The sequence below is a fragment of the Varanus komodoensis genome, unplaced genomic scaffold (assembly GCF_004798865.1).
Source record: "Varanus komodoensis strain SLA01 unplaced genomic scaffold, ASM479886v1 scaffold38, whole genome shotgun sequence".
Classification (NCBI taxonomy): domain Eukaryota; kingdom Metazoa; phylum Chordata; class Lepidosauria; order Squamata; family Varanidae; genus Varanus; species Varanus komodoensis.
Window position 1 is genome coordinate 997396 of NW_025335909.1, and position 26495 is coordinate 1023890.

Sequence of the window (26495 nt, forward strand, 5' to 3'; positions counted from 1 at the left end):
AAATGCGCCTTTGGAATTGTACTGCCAAGAGAGAGGTCTCCATTTCGAGACTGTTTTTGAGGGTTATTCCAGAGCAAGCCCAGTGAAACCGAGACGCCTGCCACAGAGACAAGCCGCTCCAGGGCAGCTCAGGCAAAAGGATTTACTGACGCATTCCTGAAGAGCAAACCACGCAAGGCCGAGATGCGAATCTGGTCCCGTCAAGCATCAATGAAAGCAGAACACACTTTCCCCACTTGGTACTCACCAGGAAGACAGAGAAGGGTTGAAGCAGTAAGCTTTTCCATCAGACATGTTCATTATGGGGATGCCGTGCTGTGTCAGCAAGATCTGAGACACGGTGGTCTCATTTCCTACAAGCAAAGCAAACGAATGGACAGGGATGGGTAGGAAATTTAAAACAGGTTTGAGAAATGAAGGGAACTTGTTCCGCTTTCAACTCTTAGACGTAGCTTCATTGGCAGCTCAGCTGTGGTGAGACTGCAGCAACTCAGGGGTGGGGCAGACGGATTGTGTGAAAAATTCCCTGGGTTCAAGCCTCTGCATCTCAGGCAGCAAACAGCTCTCTCTGAAACCCCTGAGACTTGCTTTGAGCCAGAGCAGAGAACTGAAGGCAAGGCAGGCCTCAGATCCTGTGTGGGCACACAGCGATTATACAGCCCATGCAATTAAATGTGATATACCAGGGCTGCAGAAGCTCAGGCCAAAGGAAACACTCTGGGCTCCCCAGCTGGCCACCACCCCCTTTGTCTGGTCCAAGCCCTTTCCCCCTCCCTGCTGATCATTAGGCGGCTCCCAGGTTTTGCACATGTTGCCCCCTCAGTCCTAAAAAGTTGGAATGCCTTTCATAAGGGCTTCGTTCCTAGAAGTGAGAACTTTAAACTGAACAAGGCTGGTGTTTTCAGCAACTCAAGAACTCCTCCAACATGGAGCATGGCCCTCGGGCTGAAAGAGGCTCACAGCATCCCTGCGAGAAATTGCGGTGCCTGGATCTCACGGGGCTCCAAGAGAGGATTTTGGAAAGGAAGCACCAAGAGCAGGCATTTAAGTCCGCTTCTAATGTGCATCTGCAGAGGGGAAATGAGGGTTGGCTCTTTTCTCAGCAACAGGCTAGGATGAGGATGGAGAACACGGGACCCTCCAGAAATGTCAGTCTACAGCTCCCATCAGCCCTAGCCAGCACAGCCAATAGCAAGGGATGCTGGGAGCTGTAGGCCACAACTTCAACACACTGACCTTCCACCATCGTACTAGCAGAATGAGGGGGCCTGGATGAAAGCGGCAGCCTCGCCTGCAGAGCTCAGAGAAAGTAGAACTCGGAGACAATGGACTGAAGCCAGCAAAGGACCATTTGCTGGGATGAAAAGTGGAGGCACAGAAGGGAGAGAAGACGCAGCAAAGCGAAAGGTCGGGCAGTCGGGCTCGCAGGGACGCGACACGCTGACTGCACAGCTTCCGGAAAGCGCCAGCTGCGAGCCGTTTCCTTACCTGCTAAAATGGTCTGCAGAGATTCATCTTTCACCACAACGGATTGTTTCTGAACATTCCTGAACGGCAAAGAAACGCAGGGAAAAGAATGAGGTTTCTGCCCGGCGAAGCACGAAGTGGACATGTTTCCACAAGTGGGAAAAATCAAAACGTAGGATGGTAAAACATCAACATTAAACACACGGGCTGCGCATGTGCTGCTCCTTGCTGATGCCTCAGAGGACTGGTCAACTAAGCGGATTTAATTCTTGGTAAGACTCAGAGGACTGGAAAAACACTGGCACTGACTGCCCCACAGAGGAAAGCCTGAGCTGTGTGCGCCCCACTTGCGTAGTGTTTTGCCCCCTGCCAAAAAACGGCATCAGTGGGAACTTGGTTTTCACATGTTTGAACAAATGGGATACAATTCCCATCTCCACCTTTCCTCCACAGCCAGTTTGGTGTTTTGTTGACCTTCTCTGAGCAGCTAATGCCCCTAGAAGTTGGGAGAAGGAAAACAGGGAAATTTTGCCATGAAAAGGAGAAATAAAAGATAGCCAGGGATTCCTCCTTTCCTGTATATTTTTTTAATCCCCTCCAGCTTTCTTTGCCCCTTGTAGGAGAGGCTTAAAAGGTGTTACCACACAAAGCTCTGAAGAAAAAAGGGCGATGCGCAACCAGGTGGGTAAAAAGCCCTGGAGAAAAACCAGGTCTAAGGTGGTGCACCATTCACGGACTTTCCACCCAAGCCTTGTTCACCTCACGCTCTCTTCCAGGTGCCAGGGGACTTGTGCCCTGCTCTCAGCCAATGCTGGTACCTGAAGTCCTTTTAACAGAATGTCTGGCAGCTGCTTTTTACTTCCCGTCATTTAGCGACTAATACTGCTGCTTTTATTTGGCTGATGGAGGCTGCAAAGTGAATTTTATTGCTTTTGTAAGCCAACTTGAGGCAATTTTTAATGCAAAAGATGAGGCATTAAAAGAAATGAAACTCCAGTAATGCTATGAGTACATTGGAGAAAAGCGAAATTGTCAAAAGGGCCACCGAAACTATAGCTTGGCATGAGGGTCCATAAATGGGGGGAACACACGAAATAGGCTGACAGATGCTCGTCTGTCACAAAATGCAATGCCTTGGCAAAAAAAAGACACGACGCAGATGCACCTGCAGCCAGTGTAGTACAGCACTATTCTTTTCAAAATGCCAGAAAGGTTGGTGTCATTACCAACAAAAATTACAGATTAGACTTCTGTAACGCACTCTACGTGGGGCTGCCCTTGAAGACGGTCCGGATACTTCAATTGGTGCAAAACAGAGCTGCCAGGTTGCTGACGGGGACTGGGCGTTGTTCTCACATAACCCCAGTGCTCTGTCAGCTTCACTGGCTTCCCACTGAAGTCCGGGCCCAATTCAAGGTGCTGGTTATCACCTATAAAGCCCTCAACGGCTTGGGACCTGGTTATCTAAAGGAGCACTTGCATCCATATATGCCCTCCCGCCCCCTGAGATCGGCGGCAGAGGCCCTTCTCCGGGAGCCCTCCGTGAAGGACATTAGGAGGGTGAGCACCCAGAAGAGGCCTTCTCTGTGGTGGCGCCCCACCTATGGAATGTGCTCCCCAGAGAGGTCTGCCTGGCGCCGTCGTTATTTGTTTTTCGGCACCAGGCCAAGACCTTTTTATTTAAACGATATTTTAACTGTTACTTGCTGTTTTTATTTATTGGTTTTTATAGCTCTGCTGAGATGTATCTGCCGAGTTTAAAGATTTTTAAACTTTATTCAACGTTTATTTGCTTTTAAGCCGCCCCAAGGCTTGTTGCAAAGGGGGTGGCATAAAAATGCTTTAAATAAATAAATAAAATCATAGTCACAGCTTACCAGACAGAGAGCGTTGCCGCGGTTGTGAGAGCCATGATGTAGAAACCTGTGCAGTGCAACGTGGAGATCGGCGAATGCAGGACGATGGGAGGCAGAAGGCGGCGACCACACGCCGAGAACACAGACAAGGTCCGCTTTTCACAAGCGACACTCACCACCTCGCTGGAAAAAGGCAGGAGGGGAAAAATACCAAGGCTGGGTTTGAATTGATCAGAAAGACCAAGAGTCCAGTCTTTCCCACCAACGCTTTCTAGAGTGGTTGCATATGAAGTGAGAGCCACATAAAAAGATACAAGCCAAGACAAAAATAAACTTTAATGAGGGAGGAAGCCATGTTCAGGTTCCACACTTGTATCCCTGTAAGTGTGGGAGACTAGGGGAGCTTTCACCTGATGACTAAAAGGATTATTAATTGACAACTTTTTAAATTTGAGCCAGAAAAGCTCGCGGTCACTCATATAACACAAAGTGAGTATTTCTAGTTTGTTGGTTTGTTTTTCTTGCTGCATGCCTACATAACTTGGTTATAGAGCATCTGTTAAGTAAGGAGGCTGATAATAAAAATGGAATTAGAACAGAAGAATAAAAGCATACCATAAAAAACTATGTTAAATGCCATTAAAACACAACAAAGTAGTAAATAGCCTCAGCCAATGATGGTTATATGATCCCTTCAGTATTGGAGGCAGTACGTTCCTGAGAACAGATGGTCAGAGAACACAAATAAGAGTGCTGCTGCTGCAGACGAACTTTTGAGTGTCCCACGACCAGGCAGCTGGCTGGTCATTGTGTGAGCAAAGCAGTCCATGGACCGTTGGCTGTTATGGGGCTGCTCTTATGTTATGTGTTCATTATGCCTGTAGCCACCCAATGGATGCAAACTGCTTTGAATATGCTAAAAAAAGCGCCATACAAATACAAAGCCCTGCTCCAGTACATCCTTGCTGCCGCTTCCGGATGGTCCTAGACACACACAAAACTCACGCCCACACATACCAGCTTCCTGCAGCAGAGAGGATTCGGCTGGTGAGGATTGTCTCCCATTCCTTTCCTTCTCGATTGCACTTTAATCTGCTATGTTTTAAGCCTCCGACTGTAGTGATTTCATTCTCCACTTCAATATACATGGAGGGATCCGAGCTTACCTACAAAACCAGTTCTCTTAAAATGACGGCTGAGCAAGGAAGTGTCAAATATAGTTTAAATAATTTCTTAAAAGTTTGCAGCATCTAATCGTTGCATATCTAAACCCACAGAAATTAGATTTTAAAACTGCTGTTCAAACATAAAAGGGCTTCCAGTGGCACCTGCCTAATTACAGCTAGTAAGCAGCCATAAGGATCATTCTGGAGTATGCAATGTATAGGTACTTTGTCATATTTATTAATAGGCTCTTCTTCTGTTTGGCATGTGAATTTAGTTTTGAATACTACGCATTCCAAGAATGCAGTGTTCTAGAGAGGAGACTGAATTCAAGTGTGAAGACGGAAAACACATGCAAATCCATGCAAGTGCAAAACATGTTTCAAGTTCTAAACTATGGTAGCTGCAAACCATGGCTTCACAGATAACAATGACCCAAGATTCCTAGGTTACTGTAAACAAACAGTGGGATTGTATACACAATTCATTTGCTCCTGCCTCTCTCGCTACTTCATCTAACTACTCCCTACAATGACATCCAAATCCCAGATCCTGGTTGGCTGTCTGCCAGCAAGGCAACAGAAACAAAACGGGAGTCAGTTGGGTGTGTGTACTCACAAACTATGAATGTGTTACTCTTATGTTCAACACTACACACACCTCTGCCATCCTGTTCAGGTGTCTCAGAAAGCTAAGAGCAAGTCAGAAGAGGATTGCGTTTTTACAGGTTTTAATTCCATGTTGTGTTTCCTGGTCTCAAATCTTTTGCATGATTGTCTATAGTGGCACTTGATTCATAAGCTAAAAATGGCAGATTTGGCAAGATCACGCCGACTTTCCCCAACCTGGTACCCTCCTGATGTTTTGGACCACAACTCTCAGCATTCTTGACCACTAGTCATGTTGGGTAGGGATGATGGGAGTTGTACTCCAATGAATCAAGCACGTACTGCGATGGGAGGGCTTTCTTGAGTTCTGGACAATTCGCCATTCATTGATTTCATTTTTTGAGATTCTGGAAATATCTCTGCACTTTTGCTCTTGAGAGCCATATCCACATCTACACGTCAGCTCAGGACCATTTTGAATTTTGACATCAAGGAAAGTTAAGTAACACCTGCCCATTTAGTTCTGTCAGCCACTTACTTGCAACGCAAACGATTTCTGTGGAACTGGGGTTGGCAGTTTAAGTGCTAAGGGTGCGCTGTGGCAAGCACCGTCCTTCTCAGAAGCCAGGATAGCTGGGGACTGAAAGACAAGTGTAAAATGACCAGGTCAATTGAAGTTCAGCACAAAATATGTTTGAGTCATCCTTCCAACATCAGCCCTCAGAAAAGGAATCCTGGGGAGGGGGCGGCAGAAGACAAACAGAAGATGCCCACTCCATCAAGAGCGTGTGTGGTTTACGTGCACGGTTTTTAGTTTATCCGTAAATTTCATAAGTGGTGAACCACACTGAGGATGCGAGTCAATAAACAGGGTACAGAAGTGCTAAGAACTACCTAAAAGAGTGTTAAGATAGGGAGGGAGGCCCTCCTTTGCCCTGTCTCTGGCCAGCATGTCAGGACACACAAACAGGCTGCATTCCGAAGTTCTAACCAGTGGCACTAACATAAGGTCTGTTCTTTTGACACAACACAACTGACAGGGAAACCAACGACAATATGTGTAGTAAAAGATCAGAGAGATGACCCAGTGCAAACGGGCAACATTCTTTTAGATGGCTTTTTCAACCTGGTCACGACAAGCCATAGGTGTGTTTGGCTACCCTCCTGTATTCAACCCGCTTGGGGTCTTGCCCTCCTTCGGACCTGGTCCACACACTCTGGGAGGTCTGGGAGCCATTTCTGCTCTTTCAGGTGATCGCGAACACCCCCCTCCCTCCGCCGCCACTGCCCTGCAGGAGCTGCACGGGGCTGGCCCATGTTCTGACCACCTCCAGCGTGCAGTGAAACCTGAAGTGGGTGCCCCACTGCAGCTCCGGATTAAATGCAGGGCAACATCCACAAGACTGACAACTGCTATCCCAGTGCGCCCACTGTGCTTGCAGTCAGAACCATGGGACTCAGCAGAGCTGGCCACTGGCACTAGCACGCCTGGAATCGGTCCTGCTTGTAAGAGGACCTTCAGCAGAAATCAAAGGGAGGCGATGCGCTTCCTGGTTACCTGAACGGTCAGCGTGACAGGCATAAGCCTGGAGTCCTTCCGAGGCCGGCCTTTTTTCTTCTTTTCCACTTCAAGCTCCAGTTTGCGCTTGGAGAGCGACACCGGCTTGGCCGGGACCTTCTCCTCACTGTCGCTGCTGCTTTCTAGGACATCCCTGGGTTTACTCTCCCTGACTGAATCCTGCTCCTTCAGTCTACACGAGGAATAAAAGAATCAGCTGCACCGTCTACAGTGGTTTTCTGAAGCGGATGCTGCCCTGTACAAGATCAGGACCCACTGGACCAGGTCTGCCTGCTCTGACTGGCAGGGGCTCCCCATGGCCTCAGGCAGTGGGCCTCGCCTGTTCCAGCCAAACGACCCAACAAGGTGCCACGGACACCTCTACTGCTCGCTCCGCTCCTCCCAGTGTTCGTTTCTTAAGACTGTTTGGACATTTTTAAAAAAGGCAAAGCGAGGAGCCCCCCTGCGATGCCCCCTTCAGTAGGGCTCATAAAGGCTGTTTCGAGTCCAGCCGCCTGTCTGGCCCCTTGTACTGAGGCTCTCTGGCCACCTGATTCCCTTTTAGCCCCCGCGGCTTTTGTTCTACCTGCTTGCCTTCTGGACAATGAGTGTTGTGCGACCAGCCCTGACCAACACGGCAGCTATTTTATGTCTTCGCAAGCTGAGAGCACTCGCACCGTTCTACATGTGCAAAAGGAACTCAGAAAGACCAGGGACCCCCGATCCATCTCGCTGGGGATATCTGGGTCTGAACCCAGGGCCCCCTGCAGGCAGAGCAAGGGCTCTTTCACAGTCCTGCCTTATGTTCTTCTCACCCCGGGCATATTAAAAACAAAAACCTTTGCCCTTGGGCCGCTCCCTGGCTCACCATCACTGGGCCCAGGGCAGCTCTGTGACCCCCAGGCTTGCCCGCTCACCTGTGCCGCTCACGCCTCACCTGTCTATGGCAATCTGACTGGTGTGCGTCATGGCAGAAGTCCCTGAGGTGGCTTTGGATCGCTCTGTAAATCGAGAGTCAAATGCCTTCATGGGTTCTATCTTGGAAGAGGCTGTCAGCATGGAGGGCGACGATGCAGGGGGAGCGGCTGAAGCGGAGGTAGCATTAACACTGCAGAAAGAGGAGCGGGTGACAATCATCCTCTTCATCATCATCATCATCAATACTCACTCAAGTCCACCCTCTGGCTAGGAACTGCAAGCAGTTCCTGGTACACGCATATTACATGTGCCAACACGAAAGCCCAGGCAGTAGGAATATGCATCCAGCTCAGCCCTCCTGCAAGGAAACGGCACACACGGCCGTTCTCAGTGTGGTGATCAAGGGTGTTGCAGTGCCTGACTGGCCCCCGTGACATTAACTATGCTGCCAAAACAGGTCTTTTATTTCAGTCGAGTTGTTCGAACCACACTGGGAGGCTCATACATACTGGGCAGGACCCAACGGGGCCATGTGCTTCTGCCGGTTCCGTCCAGCTAGCGGCCCCCACCATGTGGCAGCAACCAGAAATGCCTGCTTCTGGAATAGGGCAGGCTGCCCTGATCCACACACTGCTGCCCCTGCCCTTCTGGGGGTTTGCTGTTATCTCTATCATGCAAGGCTTCGTTGTGCAAGGAACCAGCAGCAGAGACCACCCGCAGAACTGAACTGCTGGGGGTCCAGCACTGGACCCTAGAAATATGATTTGGTTTCACTGAAGCAGGAGCGGGGCCACGGAAGACCTATTCCAGGACAGCTCAATCCTAAACACAACTTGTCTCTGAGCTGCTGCAGGACCCTCACGTGTGTCCGAATGGGCGAAAAGGTGGAAGACAAGCTCTCCTGCCGAATACTGACCCATCTTTGTTGGCTGCGTCTTCAGTTGGTTTAACACTGACCGCCACTGGCTCCAACGCAGCCTTGGCAGTGCCGAGGGAATTGGTCGCATTATAATCTAAGGACATGAGCTGATTCGTCTGAGAAGCTGACATCATAGAGCCTGCTAAGGATCCAGATACTGGAATACTATTGAAAAAAGCGGTCGAAAAATCCCTGTTTGAAGTGGAGAAAGAGAACAGAACAGTGTCACGGGAGATGTTATTTTTTTTCAGCGCCAAGATTACATTTGCCTTCTGGCATGATCAGTGAGGAACACCATTTAAACACAGAGAGGTGCACTGAGTTACAGGACCAAAAGAAGCAGGAGGAGATGGACTAAAAAGATTGTTGCTACCAAGGGTAGTTTATTGGGGTTGTGCTAACAAGTGCTATTTTCCCCATTTTCCTACCATCACATATTTTGACTTAGTGGACTGCCAACATTGGATTCTGCCCCAGACTGTACCACTGATCTTTCATGAGAGGATCTCTCTAGCCAAGACATCTTTTTCCAGATCTACTGGAACTTCCCACACCAGTATCATCTGGATTCAATCAGCTCACCTTAACCCAGCCCATTACTGAACTCACTCCCTGGTTTGGGCTCTCTTGGGTTTGCAAGAGAAAGCTTGGAGCAGGGACTTATCCAAATGCCAGTGGTGCTGCCGTATTTGCACCTGAACAATCTCCTCAGCAATTTAAATACCAGATGGCATTAGGGAAAGAGCAGAATCCCTGCAGGACACATCCAATGGGATGAAAGAGTGTGGCATTCAGGATCCCACAGTAGCCCAATACTAATTGAGGCCTATGCACAGGTCTAAATTCTCCTCTGCACTTGTGTGCATTATACTTTCATTAAAAAATACACTTTGCAGAAATTGCTGCTGCATTCCGTCTTGATGAAGTAGCAGTTGTTTTAACAGTGTATTACTGCAGAATGGCTTGAAACCTATTTGAAATAAGACAGGTTGAAATATATATTTGAAATAAGTCTAAATATACATATCGGGAGGGAGGGAGAGAAAAGAGGGTAGGAGGGAGAAAGAGAGAAAGTGGGGTGCATGGAAAAAGATAGCATATACATTGGGAACATTACAAGACCCTAAACCCAGCATGATATACCCAGTGTCCAGCTGAGCTATGCAAAGCGGGGTGATTCTCCTCCGACCATCTGCTGTCCGGGTCTCAACTTGCTTCTTTAAAAGATTCTGTCAAAAGAAAGGTGGTTATTGGTACTTATGCTTAACTCCTATTAAGGTCACCACTGGCTGGCTTAGATTGGGAGCATCTTTGGGAAGAAGGACTTGTATTTTTCGCTCAAGACTTCACTGAACAACAGCAATACTGAACGATGATCCAGCAAGCAAGCCTCTTGTGGATTTGGAAGCACCCCTAAAACTGAAGCAAATCCTAGTTGGTTTTCTCAGTCCCCGAGTTGTTTTGCTCTCCCTTTCCTTGTTCCCCTCCTGAATTCCAAATGATTCTATGGCACTGATACCTAGAGTGGCAAAGATTTCTTTACTACTCATCTGCTGTCTGTATAGCTTGGTGAAACAACACACAAACAAGCTGTGGTTCTGGATTCATTCTTTAAACAACATGGAGTTCACAACCCAGCCACAAAGCATGGGTTCCCTTTCTTTTTCTGGTAAGAAACCATGGTTTGTTAGCATGGCTATGTTTGTACAACAAAGCAATCCTGAATTCAGCAACAAATGCTGTGGGCTAGTGCTTAAGTGAGGACCAAACCTTCCCAGTGCCAGGTTAAGGCCTTTAACAACTTACCTGTTCTGTGGCCTTGAAGATTTCCTCAGCCAGGCTTGAGGGAGATCACCAGTGTCCCACAGTCTTTCCCTCCCTCTTTGTTATTCCTTGTTATGGCCTGTTTTAATTTTCTGCTTCTAGCTGCTTAAACAGTTTTTTTCTGATTTTATGATATGTGTATTGTACTTTTATCATCTCTTTTTATGGACTGCACAAATGGCCCAGAAAGCTTTGGCTGTGGGGTGGCAGAGAAATGCAACAAATAAACCAGGCCAATTCCAAGCCTTGCACTTAACGGAAGGGAACCGCCACCTGAAATGTGTACCTTTCTAATGTCTTCCAAGCTCTCTCCATTCACCATGCTTGCCACCTTAGGAGCTGCGGCAGTGGCTGAGCCCACTCCATCTCTTATCGATTCACTCTTCTTTTCCGCCTGCTGCTGCCTCTGCTGGTACTTCAGCATCTCTGGATTCTCAATGATAGCAGTAGACAGATGGGCCTCCGTCATGATGGCCAGGCTTTTACCATAAGTAGACTGATGGATGTTGCTCTAAGAGGTACAAAACATGCAAAGAGAAAATGGCTGCTGAAACAAGACGCATGAACCACAGTAGTCACGGATGAGGAAATGCACGGGCTGAACAACCAGGTGATGCAAGAATTTCAGTGGTACCGACACAATGCTTATTCCCAGCTTGATCTCCCTGACACGACTATTGCCTTTCACTATTATTTAGCCATACATATTACAGTGGTTTTGCCCACTCCATGCCCACCCCAGGATGAAGACGCATCCCGCAGTGTGTCCCAATGCAACTGGATGGTGAACATAAGGTCCAGTGAATCCAAATAGGGTTTCTGAATCAAGTTTCACTGAACTGAAAGGACACCTGATAAATCTGAACAAAGTAAGGCAAGAGAAATCAGTATAAGGTATTATTAAGGATTTATTTTAGCCTTGCACTGTATGCGGAATGAAAAGCAGGAAGCTTAATTGCCCACGTCTTATGCCAGTGTTTAGGCATTTTCTTTTTTAAGTATTGCATGCAGGAGCTTATGACTACAAGCAAGAAATATTATCATATTGTAGTTAGTTAGTGCATTAACATGCCACAGATGTGGCAGAAATATAAAAGAAACAGAAAAGTCCTGATAAAGAGGTTTAGGATGCAAAACTATCCATGCTTAGATGCTGGCTGAGGAATGCTAGGAAATGTGGAGCATTTTTCTATCTAAATATGGATTGCACCCCTCGATTCTGAAGATAGTAGAGCAGACAGAAAGAGAATAAGACTAGTCAGAGAAGTCTGAAGCTTAAAAAAAAATAAATGGAGGTTATATCCTTGGCGTAAGGTGAAGTGCAAAATAATGGAGGATATTTCCAACACTAACAATACCGAAACAAACTCAGCACGTGTATGATAATTCTTGGAAAAACCTCATTCTGAAAGAAGTCTTAAAAAGACACACAATTTTTAGCAGTCCTATTTAAGAGTGCTTTCTTATTGCACGTGAAGAAACTGCTCTGTATCGCATGCTAGAGCCAGCAGGCGCGAGGACAACATGTCGTGTTGGTAAATGAGCCTCCGATGCACTTGCCTTGTAAATGCAGTCGGTGCAGGCAATTTGGAGGTCCTCGTTTATTAAAAGAAAAACAAACGCTAGTTAATTTCACAAGACGCCTACAGAAACCATCGCTGAAGATGGGTTGCCTGGAAACTGATTAGAAATCATTATGACCCTCGGTTCCCAGTTTGCATGCAAGGACAAGATGGGAGCCAAGGAAACTGAAAATGGAGTCGGGCAACGAACGCCATGCAGGAGGAGGGCATTCAAGCCCAAGGCTCATTCCAGCACAGAAAACAGAGCATGGGGCGATGGATTTCTAAAATATTTTCCGCAGAAAAATATTGCAGTGGAACATTTCCTACAACACGTTGCTGATGACATTAGAGGATTCATTGCGCTATGCAAAGGCCGCACTCAGAATAAGTTGGATAGGGACATTTAAAGCAACATTCTACAGCATTAGCCCACTGATCCCAGCTCACCTAGGATAGCCTGATCTAAAATAGATTTGCCCTCCAAGAAATCCAGTCAAGAATGTTCCCAGCCCTCCTGCTGTCTCAGATTCTGATGGAGAGAGCTGCCATCGATTGAAACAGGGACTTCGACACCAGGCAGAACAGCCCCACTCAGCTGTGCGTGTTCCCTTCAGGTGACAGCAACGTGAAAAAGCACAAATGCATGTGCTTTTGTGTGTGCATGTGTGTGCCATTGACTGCAGGTGCAAATGCACACACCTGTTTATACTGCATGTGGGCCATGCGTTCCTAGGTGAGACTCAAAAGGACCAGTCAGCACTGGCCATGAAGACTACAAGCAAGCAAACACTCCCCCCCACTTAAGACGAGAAGTTTAATGCTCAAGTCCAGAAGAGCGCATGTTACCTTCTCTTCCTCGCTCAGTGGATCACCAAGCTCATCTTGGGAAAAATCCAAAAATGCCACTGAACCATCCATGGAACAAACCAAGATGCCAAGGCCGTTTAAGGTCCTGAAAGAAAAGAAATCAATTATTTCTGTGGGCACCTTACAACGGAAACAACAGCTCATTACTAGGAAAGCTGAGGGAGTTAACATGCTGGCTAACTCTGAAACGCATCTTAGAGCTCACAGCCGTCAGCTACCGAAACTGGCTTGCACAAATATGAAAGCCAGACAAAGAGGTTAACGCTACCCAATGGATGCTCTTTGGATAATCATGCTTTTGCCCGATTCGGTTTCAGAGCAGGGCACGTTACAAAACGCGTTCCTGAAGAAAGTCTGTTTGCCTTGTAATGGTGGTTAAAGAAAATGCCGTCTTTTTAGGAAACTTGCTGCCGATCCTCTGGCAAGGCCTCACCATTTCCAATGGGGCTTTTCAACAGTAGGAGCTGGCTATTATTTCTAAACCACTTTATTATTTATTTAAAGTTTTTGTATGCCGTCCCCTTGCTATGTAGCCTCGGGACGGCTCCCAGAAATAAATAAATATAATACAAATACAATTGAAACCCGGAAACACCCTGGCTGCACAATTGTACCAAAGAAATGTGCCACTGGGCCAAGAAAAGAGGCAGAGACACAGGGAGCAGCTAGAGAAATACTATGCAGGAGTAAGAAGGGATTCCTTGGGATGTTATAGCTATTGCCAGAATATCTGATGCATGGAGAAGCAACAGCTAAGCAAAATTTGTACAATCAATACAAGACATGGCCATCTCAAATACTCCCTGCCAGATTTAAAAACTTGTCTATTACATCAGTTAAGATCTTGCCTATCAGTTAAGATCTTGCGTAAGATCTATTCCAAGCAAGATTCAAAATGACTGAGAGTTGGTGCTTTTTGTGCTATGTTACAGAGTCTCCCAAGGCTTCTCAGACACGCATCGGTAATTCCTTAGTAAAAAAATCCATCATGGCAGACAAGCCTTCCTTCACGGAAGTTTCATGTTGATTTCTGCACATTTTGTCTGTTCTTTTGTTGTCGTGTATACATATGACAAGCAAAAGACCTGCTCAGAGAGGTTCGGCTGTTGGGTGGCATAGAAAATATAAATAAATAGAAAACAAACAAATGCTATTGTTCTGGCTTGCATGCCAACCTGACAGTTTTTCCAAAAAGTAGCCTAAAGATCTGTTTAATTTTTTTTTAACAGCATCCTGCTTTTATCCCCTTTCTTTAAACAACCCACTTACTGTTTCTTTGCATACCTTGGGGCACACTGAACTCAGTAAGGGCCAGGTTTCTCCGTTTGCTTCTGCAGGCGCCTTCTCCCTTACATGGCGAATGCTGCCTCACCAGCAGGGGGAGTGGATGGAAATAGGGGCAAGACAACACTGTTCCTACCGCCTCTCAAACAGCACAGCACCACCAAGTGGCTGGGAGGTCACCCTCTGCAACACACGGCTTATGCAGAGGTCCTCCATCTTTTTTCTCCCCCACCAGCCGCGTGGAAATTGCAGGGTGTTTCAGTAGAAAACTTATTAGATTTATATCCTGCCCTTTTCTTTTTTTAAAGGACTCCAGGTGGCTTACTCATTTGTCCTCCTGCTCTCAATCTTTTCCCCACAACAACCCTGTGGGGTAGGCAGCGCTGAGAGTTTGTGACTGGCCCCAAGTCACCCAGTTGACTCTTCAGTGGAACAGGGACGAGAACCTAGGTCGCCTGAGTCCCAGACCTGAGCTCTTAACCATTACGCCACACTGGCTCTCCAGAACACCTCAGCACGATCCGGCACCTGTCTACTCAGAAGCAAGTCCCACTGAACAAAACAGGGCTTACTCACCAGGAAGCATGTATAGAGTTGCGGCCTTAATCATCTCTTTCGCTTCTGTAAAACAATGCACGTCTATCTTGCATTGTAATCACCCTAATCATGCCTGTCTAATGAGATGCAGCATGTCCAGTTGTAACTTCCATGAAGTCACAGGTGCTTGCAAGCTTCAGCCTCTGGTCAGGTTCAGCACTGATCCTGCTTTGGAAGTGAGCCCACCTACACATGACTTACATGAGTTCAGTTGTTCGTTATATTTTGCACGGCCTAAGCTTTCTGAGCAATTTACCAAGATTAAAAGCCTAAAAGTGCAACATAATAAAGTATTATTAAATACTAAATAAATATTAAAACATTCATGTTCAAAAATATAAAAATCCCAGGAACCTTGTGGTAACAAGCCAGAGTCACAACCGAAGAGCGAGCCATGGTATATGACTCTGTCATGTTAGGACAGGACACAGCCAGACACAACTTTGAACACACCATGGGCAGAGTCTCCCTGGTTTGCTGAATGATTTCTTCCGGCTGCAGGAAACAACCCTAGAGCCATTGAGGGCCAATGTGCTTCCTCGGAGATATACAGAAAAGCAAGCAGAAAGCATTTTGCACATATTTGAGAAAGGAGCTAATCATACTTGAAGTTCCATATTGTGGAACGTTATGGGGAACTGACAGCTGACAAGAGGCAAACGGCATAAAGGTGAGGACAAATAGCATTCAGCAGAACTTTCCCACTGGACACTTTTTCACACGACTATCTAAGCCACCTTACCATGAGATGTCCATGATCGACTTGTCAAACAGCTCATGTATCACAACCAAAGGCCTTTTTAGACAGGTAAGCTGAAAACAGAAAGTTCGGAGTTGATGAGTGTCAGAGATTCATCTAAAAATTCATCTAAAAAGTCCTTTAAAGACCGCGCCCCAGCATGCAGAAAATCATACCACGTATGTAAACATTCTAGGAGAAAAACCGGGAGGGAGGGAAGGAGGCATATTGAAGTTCCTAGCACAGTAAAAGCTGGGCCAGAGTGCAAGCCATGCCAGGCTTGTTGCTAATGCAGAAGTCTTTCATCAGCAACTTGTTCCCAATAATTCAGTCTTAAAAAGAGAATATCCAGGTTGACTTGTGAATCCACAGTGGGCTCTGCACTCAGTATTGTTCCTGAAACCCTTGCTAGACCACATGGACAAAAACAGAACTTACCCAGACAGAAAGAGACCGATCTTTGCTGCCAACCGCACAGCAGCAATAAGGACAGCTAGGTTTGGTGGAGCTCCCATTCTTTTGCTTCTTTTTGAAGATTTTTGGATTGAATTTCTAAAAAGAAGAGCCAAGCAATTTTCATTAAGTTCATTGACTGAAGAAATCAAGTTAATGTTCAAGGATCATTTACTGTGGTCCTCGCTGCAATGACCTATTAGGCACGAAACCAAGTAAAGAAAAACATAAGCTTCCTTTAAAAGCTCTATCCTGTATATTTTTTGGATTCGTGCTGGTGTGGACCTTGAAAGCCCCAAATGGCTTGAGATCGGAGTATCAAATGGCACCTATCCTCTGCCTGAACTCTTGGGTCATCTTCAAAGGCCCTTCTCCAGGTGCCCCCAGCAGAGGAAGCTGGCCAGGGGGATATAAAAGGAAGGGCCTTCCCTGGGGTCTCACCCCACTTAAGGAATACACTCACTGAAGAGATTCCCCTGAATCTTTTCCACACCGGACAAGGGTCTTTCTCTTCTCCCAGGCATTTTAGGGATCTTGTGCTAGCTTAATGTAGCTGTTTGATTCCGTGCTGTGCTATTTATCGTTTTGCACTGTATACTCTTAACTATATTTTTAAAGGTTTGGTTTTTTGACTGGTTGTAACATTAGTTATCAGGTGAATTAGAAATGTACATAATAAATAACTATTAGGATTATGTTGAAATGTGATCTTCGATCTTACCTGGCTCATCTCCTTGCTAACCCTATTTGTCTTCTTTGCACTATTTAGAACCTGAATCTTCCGACAGGGATGGAGCAAGCTGGACTTCCCTTACTCTTCTCTGTGCAATGCTAATTAATAATTACCTAAAGTTAACACAGCAGTCTCCCATTTCAGTTACCTGCATTCTATTTTGTCTGTGTTCAGGGAGAACCTTATTTAATTTATATTTATTATTAATTAATTAATTAATTTATATCCTGCCTTTTTCCTACAAAGGGCTCAAGGCAGCTTACATCTCCTCCTCCATCTTATCCCCACAACAACCCTGTGAGGTAGGTTGGGCTGAGAGTCTGTGACTGGCCCAGAGTCACCCACTTGGCTCCATGGCTGAGCAGGGACTAGAACCCAGATTGTCTGAGTCCCAGTCCCATGCTCTTAACCACTACACCACACTGGCTCTCTGCCTTTCCACCAAAAATGGGAATTCAGTGTGGCTAACCACAAAATGCAAATTAAAAGCAAAATGTGAATGCTTAACATAAGCACAAAACATGCTCCTCTTCCATTTTATCCTCATAACAACCCCATGAGGTAGGTTAGGCTAAAGTCAGTGAGTGGCCCAGGGGCACCCAGTTAACTCCATGGCCAAGTGCGGATGAGAAAAGCAGACCTCCTAAATCTAATCCTAACATTTTAACCGTGTAGCCACACTAGCTCGCATCTTACATGGCCGACGGCAGCATTTCAGGCCGCCTGGTCCCACTGCTGTCCGTGCCAAGTTACCACTACTTTGAATATATCTAATGCTAGTATACTTGCCTTTATCTTTTGCTTCTCAATGTAATAGTTAATATTGAATACTCTCCTTACCACATACGACATTTGTCGACCTCTTATAAACCAACACCAACTTACCACTACTGTCACGGCTTTGCGATGGCCAACAAAATCCATGTTGGTTTTCCACCCATCCCGCTCAATGATCTGTGCTGTAGGCCCGGAATTATTCATCGCATGGGCAGAGACTAGATAGTGCCCATCAGGTGACCAGCTGAGCCGCAGAACGTGTGTCGTTCCTCCGCACTGAAGGCATAATTACACCAAGACACGTTTTCGTCAGAGTTCACAAAAACAAGGAAAGATGAAGCATGAAGAGCTGCACTTCTGAGCATGGTACTGGGGTCAACGGAGGTTTCATATACAGTCATCCAAAACTTTCACTTTAAGACTTCTTTTTAAATCAAGGATTTTTCATTTCAAGTTTCTGAACAATGCAAACAAATAAGCATCAAAGTGATGAACAAGGGAGAGTTTAAAAAGGGTAAAAGGTAACGGTAAAGGTTTCCCCTTGACGTTACGTCCAACCATGCCTGACTCTAGGGGGCGGTGCTCATCTCTGTTTCCTAGCCGAGGGAGCCAGCATTTGTCCGCGGACAGTCTCCGTGGTCATGTGGCCGGCATGACTAAACACCAAGGTGCACGGAACGCTGTTACCTGACCACTGAAGTGGCACCTTTTTATCTACTTGCATTTGCATGCTTTCAAACTGCAAGGCTGGCAGGAGCTGGGATGGAGCAAGGGGAACTATCCCATTGTGCAGATTCGAACTGGTGACCAACCGGCCCAGCAGTTTAAACAGCCCTTTCGATCAACCAGCCCACTGTGCCACTTGCATCCCGTTAAAAAGGGTAGAGGGCCATAATTTAAGATGTTTTGAGTATATAGATTCGTGAGGGGGGGGGAAGAATCCCTATGCTGGATGACCTGTAATTGTCCAGAAAATGTGCACACAAATTGTTATCTTGATGTTGCACCAAAAACAATTATTTTTCCTTGCAGTATTGAAGCGCTGGGCAGTATAGAAATTAAAGCATCGTCATCCTCATGAGGTGTTGGCCCGAATGCTGGCTCCACAGCTTTACATGGGCATCAAAGCTATGTTGTGGAACTATAAAACTTTATCCAAGTTTTAAAATAGGTGCGCAGAGATGTTTTGCGTGGGACTGATTGTTCCCCTGCTGGTGTGTCCACACTGCTATGTCCATTCATGTCATATTCCCCCATCCACCCACATACATTTGCTTTGTTCCACGCTGAAAGAATCCCCCATGAGCCAAACAAGGCTCAGAGGCAAGAGGTTTTCCATCACTGTTTGTTTATAATATACTTAGTATTTATATACTACTAAGTATAATAAAATCCCAAAGTTGTTTACATAATCATCAAAATCATACTAAAATATTGCTATTAAAATTACATTTAAAATACCAATATCAAAAACAATTCCAATTTTAATAACTCAACTACTAATTACACTGTTCTAAAACTACACTTTACAAACCCACCAGAATCAAGCATATGAAGAGAATGCATTGCTTTTAGAAGCTTGTGTGAGACAAAGAATGAGGACACCACCCATAATATGTATGTGGACCAAAGGAAAGAAGTTTGGAATATGCTCAGTTAAAGAAATAAGGGTGTACTCGATCCGGAAGCAGTAGCATCTGCTTTAGAATGATCTGGTTGGACAAGGCAAAACTCCTCAACTGTCATAGCTTGGTTCAGTTCCAACACCAGACTTTGGTTTGGCACCATGAGATTGAGGCTGGAAGGTGCTGCAGGCTCACAAGGTCCAGCCTCCCCTTTCAAACTGCAGCTCCTTCCCTCCCAGGTTGTACAGCTTCCAAACTAGCAAAGCTGCAGTGGGGCTTGCCCTGCAAACCAGAACGGCAGAGCAAAGAGTCTCTAATGATCCCCCATGGATCTCTAAAATTCACTTTGCTTTCACAAAAACAAAAACAAATATGGATGGATGGATTCTTTAGGACACAAAAAATTAAACAGTTTGAAACAGCAAAAAACAATCATGAATAAACTTCCACTTCTAAGTTCCAATTAAGAAAGGCCAAGCTTATGCTACCAAATGCCTGTGCTAAAGGCAAGTAAGCAAAATGACAACCACACTGGCTCAAGGCAGACCTTGCTGAGAAGCAAATTTTACAGCTGGGGGCTGCCACCACAAAGGCCCTCTCCCCTATTGCTTACCTAAGAGAGGTAAAAAGGTCATCAACTCAGAGCAGAGCCTTCTCTGCTGTGGTGCCCAGACTCTGGAATGTACTTCCCAGAGAGGTACGCCTGGCACCAAGTTTATACTCTTTTCGGTGCCAGGCCAAAACCTTTTTATTTAAACAGTATTTTAAAATTTAACAGCTTTTAAGTTTAGTTGCTCTGTTTGTTTTGTGATTTATTGTTTTGTTCTATTATTTATTGAAATTGTTGTTTTAATTGTTTTTAACTATTGTAAGCCGTCCTGAGAACTTGTATAATAGACGGCATACAAAAGCTTTGAGTGAATGAATGATCTTCCAAATGTACTATATTGCAGGGCTGTTTAGTGAGTTCATTGTTGCTCCCCAGTATGACATGGGTGCTGATACCCCCAATAGACAAGCAATCCCTTCATTCACCTGCAGCCAAGTGGCATCGCTTTGGCTGCAGGAGAGGAAGAACAGAATGAAGGCCCTTTCACCTGCTCAGCTGCTTGAAGCAAAGCAGCAATACCAACATATCTCCTCCTCTCCCAGAAATATCTCCTTAAGTTTTTAGAATGCAGCTTCATGAAGTTGCAAAAGAGCTGGTACCTTGAACTTGCTAAGTTTCCTCTTCCCTTCTAATATTCATCTTGAATCTTGTGGCCATAATTTTTTAACATAAGTCATGCACTGAGAGCTTTTTTGCAGGGCAATGTTTAAGTGTAAGCTGTATCTAAGTTACTGTTTCTTCTCGGAAAAGGAAGGAACCTCTCCAAGCATTTTGCCACTTTTCAGGTTACAAAGGCTAATATTTTAATCTGCTAATAAAGTCTGCTTCTGGAATGAGATATTAAAAGAGTTATTTGTCTTCCGTCGTGTCATGAGACTGCTAACCCAATATACCTCATCAAAGGGTTTGGTGATGCTGGTTTCTAGCTGCCAGTCCATGGTCCGCCACACCTTCAAGCTTCGGTCATCAGCTTGTGACGCTATGTATTTCCCAACAGGGTCCCACGTGAGCCCCTTAACCAAGCCAGAGTGACCCTTCAGAGTGGCAAGTATCTCTGCATTCACTAAAGAGATAAAAACAATACACTGAGACTTTTCAGCATTTCTGGAAACTATTTAATCTAAAAAAGAGCAGAGGTGGGCAGAATGAAGACAAGAATCAGCTGGTAGGATTTGGGCTGGTTTGCAGTAGCACTGCTCTCTGATTTTTCAGGGCCAGCTCCAGGATTTTGAGGGCCTCAAATCAGCACTGAAAGGACAAGGACACTTTTAAAAGAAAATTCTTTGTCTGCTGAGTTTGCTTTTGACCAGGTCCTTGCTCAACTCTGCTGGCACATTCTAGAGTGCAGTGTTTGACGTACATACATCACAGCTAGATTTGCATTCATCTCAGTGGCTGATTCACAGGGTGCAGTAGATAATTGACTTTATCCCGTGAGGTGTGTCTAGCTCTGCTTGGTAGACTTCCACATGCATTTAAAAAACCAAACATACCCCATAAACCTGATGTCTGCCCACTCCTACCCTCAAGGTATCACATTAAGGCATGGCAGCGGTGGTCTGCTGGATGTTGTCAGGGATGATGGGAATTGTGATCCAACCAGTGGCTGATGGGAGATGGCTGCACATCGTGTGGAGGGTTACAGGCTCCCCAACAATGCACTACAAGGATAAAACCTGACCTTATCCTGGTAGAAGCTAGCGTTCAACCACACTGGCATTCAAGCCTTTAAAAAAAGGCTCATTCGCAAACGCAGAGGAAGGATTAAAAAAACAATCCTAAACAGCAGACCACCCCAAACCTTCCAGATGTGTGGGAGTACAACTCCTGTCTTCACTAGCTTGCATGCTGGAAGTTGTGATCCAATACATTTGTAGAGCCCCAGGCTGAGTCAGGCTGTTGGAAAATTAATGCCTCGGAGAGAACACGCTGGGAAACGGACTGCAGTTAAGTACTTATCCATGTCAAATCTCAGCAAACATCTGTGAGCCTCTTGGCATAGGCTGTAGAGCTGGGACAGGCAGCTTGGTGCTCTCCCGATGTTTTGCACAGCAACTCACCAAAAACTCAGGCCAGCATGACCAACAGTCAAGGACTGTGAGAACTGGAGGCCAAAAGATCTGGATGGCTCCAGGTTCGAGAAGTCAGGGCCACCGAACATGGACAAGAGCAATTGTCTCTTGATGTTCGGAATTCAGTCCATCTGTTTCGTCACATACCTGGGAATTTCACAGCATTCCAGATCACGACGGTGTTATCCACACTGCAAGAGGCTAGCCAAGCGTCATGAGGAGACCATGCTACATCCATGACATCTGTATGGAATACAAACAACTTCAGTAAGCTATAGCACCATGAGAAAGAAAGGCAACACCAGTGAATTAGTACCTTTCTGCTCCAAGAGAAATGCAGAATAATCTGGCTATAATCAAAATTCTATTGCCAAGGTGGCTGTATCTCCACATGATTCTGATTTAGCCACATAACTTTTATCCTTGGTTTAGTTAATGGGCACTTTTATAAAGAACTGGAAACCAGCATTATGCAATGTTAATGTTTACTTAAGCTTGTTAGTTTTGGATGTATTAATAATTTTCTCTTATCTGTGTTTAACTTGAGTATTTTTCTTTTTTGCAAGATTGGACTTTTTTCCCCTTATACTGAGTGACTACAATTGTCCAGGTCATCCAGCCAATGAGGCTAGAAGACCCTTTTCTGGGCTGTGTATTTATTTAGGGAAGGTGTAGCCCACCTTTCTGCACTGAGGTGCATTCAGGGTAGTTCTCAACAAAACAACTGAAGACTGTAAAACACAAAACCATGAATATAAAACAGATGTCTACCCATTCACACCACACCCATAATGATACTACAAAACACCACAGAACTGCTCTCTGTTTTCTGGCTGGGTGGGAGGAAGAGATAATCATAGAAACAGGCCTGCTTTGTTGATGTAACTTTCTCTACTATATTATATGCAAGCTGCTAAAAATAATGTGCAAATGTGATGATGTTCGTTTCAGTCCGCTTTAAATCCTGCCTCGTATTTTAAATCTTCATACTGCTGCTAGCCTTACGGTGTTTATTTCTATTTTATATTGCAGTTCTCACTGTTTAAATGCTCATACTGTGCTTTATGTTTTTAAAGTGTTTCAAATCGCAATCTTCACAGGGAGCTTCAGCTATCGGGTGGTATAAAATATAATAAGTAAGCAAGCAAGCAAACAAACAAAAACAAATGATCGACTGTTGACCTCATACAATTTGACTTTTGATACTTTTTGGCACATATCTACCCTGCTGTGAGTACCTCAACAACTGGATTGAAGTACCAGAGACAATACCAGCTCCTCTAAATACCACTTATCTTAACAGGCCGGGCAACAGGAAGCGAATTTTAACTTCATCCATCCTATCTTCAGAAAACAATGCAGGGACATCAGGCATCTTCCAGAGCTCCGAAAAAACTTACCCCCTGAATGGCTTTTAAGAATTGAGACACATCTCCACTGCTCGACATTAGCAAGTTTACTACTGGAACCGAACACTGTGCTAGGTCCAATGTACCTGTCCAGGGCAGGAAACAGAGTTACCAAAACACAGCCATGTCACAGCAGTCATTTATACGACAGGTACCCCTCTCCAGCCTGCAGCAAATTCAAGGGTGTGGGAAGACATGACAGAACATCCAAATATGTTTTTAAAGCAGCAATTTTATCAGGGGTCGGCATTCTTTGCATGCCTGCATTAGAAATTTGAGAAATCGCCCCGAGTGCCACCAGAAAATGGCAAGGGAAAAGCACTTACGCAGCTCTCTTCCAGATCATGATCAGCTTGTCATCTCCTCCAGAAGCCAAATACATGCCGTTGTTTGACCATCGCACACAGTTCACACAGGCTAGAGTGAAAAGGGGGGGGGGGGACAGCAGAAAAGATGCCTGAAAAAAGCAATTCCAGAACACTGGCCGGTTTTAGACTAGAGCTTGGAATTCTTTGAATAAAAATTCTTTGTATTTTTCGGCATGCTTTAGATAACTGCACTGGTGTTTTACGCTTTCTGCTGTGTTTAGGCATCTGATCTCAGCAATAGCAACAGATTAAATTTCTACTTTGAAAGTTTCAGAAAGAAAATAGTTCTTACTAAAAACAAAACAAACAACCCATCATAAGTGAAATTGACTTAATAAAGAACATGGGGAAACAAGGGGCCGCACCCATTAAAGAGCAAAGAGGGAGGGAGGAAGCAAGGTGTGGGGCCAGAAGCTTAAGGAAAGACAATATGCATGCATTTCCAACTATTCTCTGCTTAAAGGACATTTATACCAATGCAACAAGTATTTAAATCCAAAACCAGAACCAGCAATGACTTGGTTCACATGTAATGGCAACCTAAAGTATGGGTTCTGTTGAGAACACACCTCTCTCCTTTTTCCTTTCCAGCAGATCAAGGCAAAAGGTTCTAAAGTCCAGCCCTTTATTGAGCTAAGCTGGCTTGGCAGTACAGGGTGAGTAGTAATAAAGTTCTTAATGAGTAGCATCTATCAAGGTAGAGATCCCTCAGATAGGTGGAGTTGGCTCTTGCCCATGTCAGTTGATTCCAAATTGCATTCCCTTCTTCTTTTCCCCTCCAAAAGGGGTTGGCTCTACCCTCAGGGACGTTCATGCTTCTTGTGGCACAGACAGCAGGAACACCAGACATCTGTTATTTGGTTCACTCCTCTGGCTTGATGACAAACCACTGGCTTGACAAAATCACTCTTCTCCTCCTCTGACCTGCCTTGTTCGTTATCCAGAGGTGGTCTGGATAATCTCACTTGTTAAGCTTGTCATTTCAGTAACACATTCCAACCCCTCCTCTGTTCTTCTAGCTCACTTTCAGAGATAGAATTGTGTATTGCTACTATATGTAAGCCATGCACTCTGGTGTAACTATGGATTTTTTAACCAGGAACAAACCAACAACAAACCATGTGTTCTCTTCCTGGGCTGTTCATGGTCAATACCCCAGAGTTAAATCATACTGCAAGGTTCACACATGATGTCAACCCACATTTCAATGACAATGCTCAGTCCATATTCTGATTGGTCATTATGTGCAAACCATGTTAACACTTAGATTCTTATTTTACCTTGTCTTTCTGCTGGCTATGATCAAAGCAATCTGAATAAAGGAGACCTACAATATATATTTACAAAGGAGAAGGACTTCTCTGTGATGACAACCCCACTTTGCAATGCCCTCAAAAGGACAGATAATTAATATCAACCTTGCATCCATTTCAGCCAGTGCTCAGGCATTTGAATACATCCATATTTTAGTATTTAGAACTTTACAATTTTAAATGTAGTTTATTGTTGAACTGACCTGATTGTTGTGTTATTGTTTGGTATGCTGCTTGAAGATTTGCCTCACAATCTGTAAGTGCATGGTTTTCCATAACCAAAGCATTTGTTAGTTTTAGCCTTGCATATACCAGGTTAGCATCCCCACTGCATGAAGGACCATTTTAGAATTAAAGTCACAAAGGAAATTACTATTTAAAAAGAGAATGGCTGCTGCCTGGCATTAGAGCAAAACACACTCACCTTTAGAGATCAGAAAGGTATTTCTGAAAAGTGCACCGAGCAAAGACGGGAGAGAGAGGAATATGACCAGAGGGGGCTTGCTCATTTAACACAGTTTGGCATAACATTTGGAGTAACCCTTGCAGCAGGAAATTCTCCGATACATGGTGAAACCCCATGTCTCTCTACCTCAGTCCTTATTCTGTATGAGCAAACCATCCCCAGAATGGAAGGATTCGTTCTACCGTACCTAAATGATTGTCCATCTGACAAAGCATCCTGGGAACATTTTCATTCTTTTCGTCTTCCTCTCTGAGGACAGGGGCCATGCTCCAGATCACAACCTTCCCGGAATCCTGTCCTAACAGCACAGAGAAACCAGCACTCAGTTCAGAGAAAAGCACTGCTATCTCTACAAATTCCAATTGCAGGTAATTGCATGATGATGACCGAGTACAAAACGCTTGTTTGTGTTAACTTGCAGGCATCCACCCAGGGTTTTATTCAAACCTATCTGACACATTCACCCTTGGCTTTAGAAAATATAGACTATTGAGTTGCCACTGTAGAAACAAAGGTTGTGATGCAATCCGCAACTGCACACGCAGAAGTCAACAGAGCTGTGGATTGTGTAGCTGTGGGCTGGTTTCCAAATGAACTCAAAGCTATAAAATATCAGGAGGAGACTAGTAGCTTAACCAGCTATAAAAACTGACAACTTATGAGGATCGAGGAAAAGTTAAGGAGTTTCATCAGATGTTACAACAAATAGCAATTCTTTAATTAAAAAGTACTGTGCTAGAACTATAGATGAAGCAAAGAAGGGAAACGTATTAAAGAATGATATTAAATCACATTATGCCAAGCAATGCAATGTTTATAATGAAGTAATGAAATGCTCTTCATTGTGGAGGCGGGGTTCACACATGCACAAGGCCGACTGGTCTTTGCTTGCATACCTTGCCCCCCAGTTGCAAACTTGGTCCCATCTGGATGAATGTCAACGGAAAATATCGACTTGCCTGGAAAAAAACAGAAGAGGAACAGAACATGAGCTCGATAGACCTCTTTCCACAAAGCACCAGGTTACTCGGGAATATTTGGTTACTGAATTAAGCCAAGGTGGGTTGTGGGATAATGCAAACCAGCCCACTGAATCAAAGCATTAGTTCATATCGATTGGTCAACACCGGCTGCTAGCAGGGCTTCGGGGTCTTAAGGGGGTTGAAACTGGGACCTTCTTCACGCAAAGCAGGTCTGCACTGTGGAGCCCACTGCCCTTTCCCACGCAGGACTTTTCTACCCGCGCCACAGTTGGATGGTTTGGTGCGATAACAAAAACCGTGTTTACAATGCTGGGAGAAGG

At 45.1% G+C, this 26495-nt stretch overlaps 1 protein-coding gene across 1 annotated transcript in view; it reads right to left on the reverse strand.

Annotated features, from left to right (window-relative positions):
* The window catches only part of LOC123028630 (protein HIRA), a 38718-nt gene that overhangs the window by 4345 nt on the left and 7878 nt on the right, over positions 1-26495 (reverse strand). Inside the window, exons 2-21 of the mRNA XM_044440706.1 lie at positions 26089-26151; positions 25380-25490; positions 23372-23462; positions 23037-23131; positions 21784-21879; positions 20458-20627; positions 17438-17605; positions 15805-15918; positions 15370-15440; positions 12726-12831; positions 10601-10825; positions 9634-9719; positions 8488-8682; positions 7591-7761; positions 6654-6846; positions 5634-5735; positions 4341-4489; positions 3345-3506; positions 1489-1547; positions 248-353 (exon numbers count right to left, since the gene is read on the reverse strand). Coding sequence (XP_044296641.1) covers positions 248-353; positions 1489-1547; positions 3345-3506; positions 4341-4489; positions 5634-5735; positions 6654-6846; positions 7591-7761; positions 8488-8682; positions 9634-9719; positions 10601-10825; positions 12726-12831; positions 15370-15440; positions 15805-15918; positions 17438-17605; positions 20458-20627; positions 21784-21879; positions 23037-23131; positions 23372-23462; positions 25380-25490; positions 26089-26151 — 2533 coding nt within the window. The remainder of the gene's footprint in view (positions 1-247; positions 354-1488; positions 1548-3344; positions 3507-4340; positions 4490-5633; positions 5736-6653; positions 6847-7590; positions 7762-8487; positions 8683-9633; positions 9720-10600; positions 10826-12725; positions 12832-15369; positions 15441-15804; positions 15919-17437; positions 17606-20457; positions 20628-21783; positions 21880-23036; positions 23132-23371; positions 23463-25379; positions 25491-26088; positions 26152-26495) is intronic.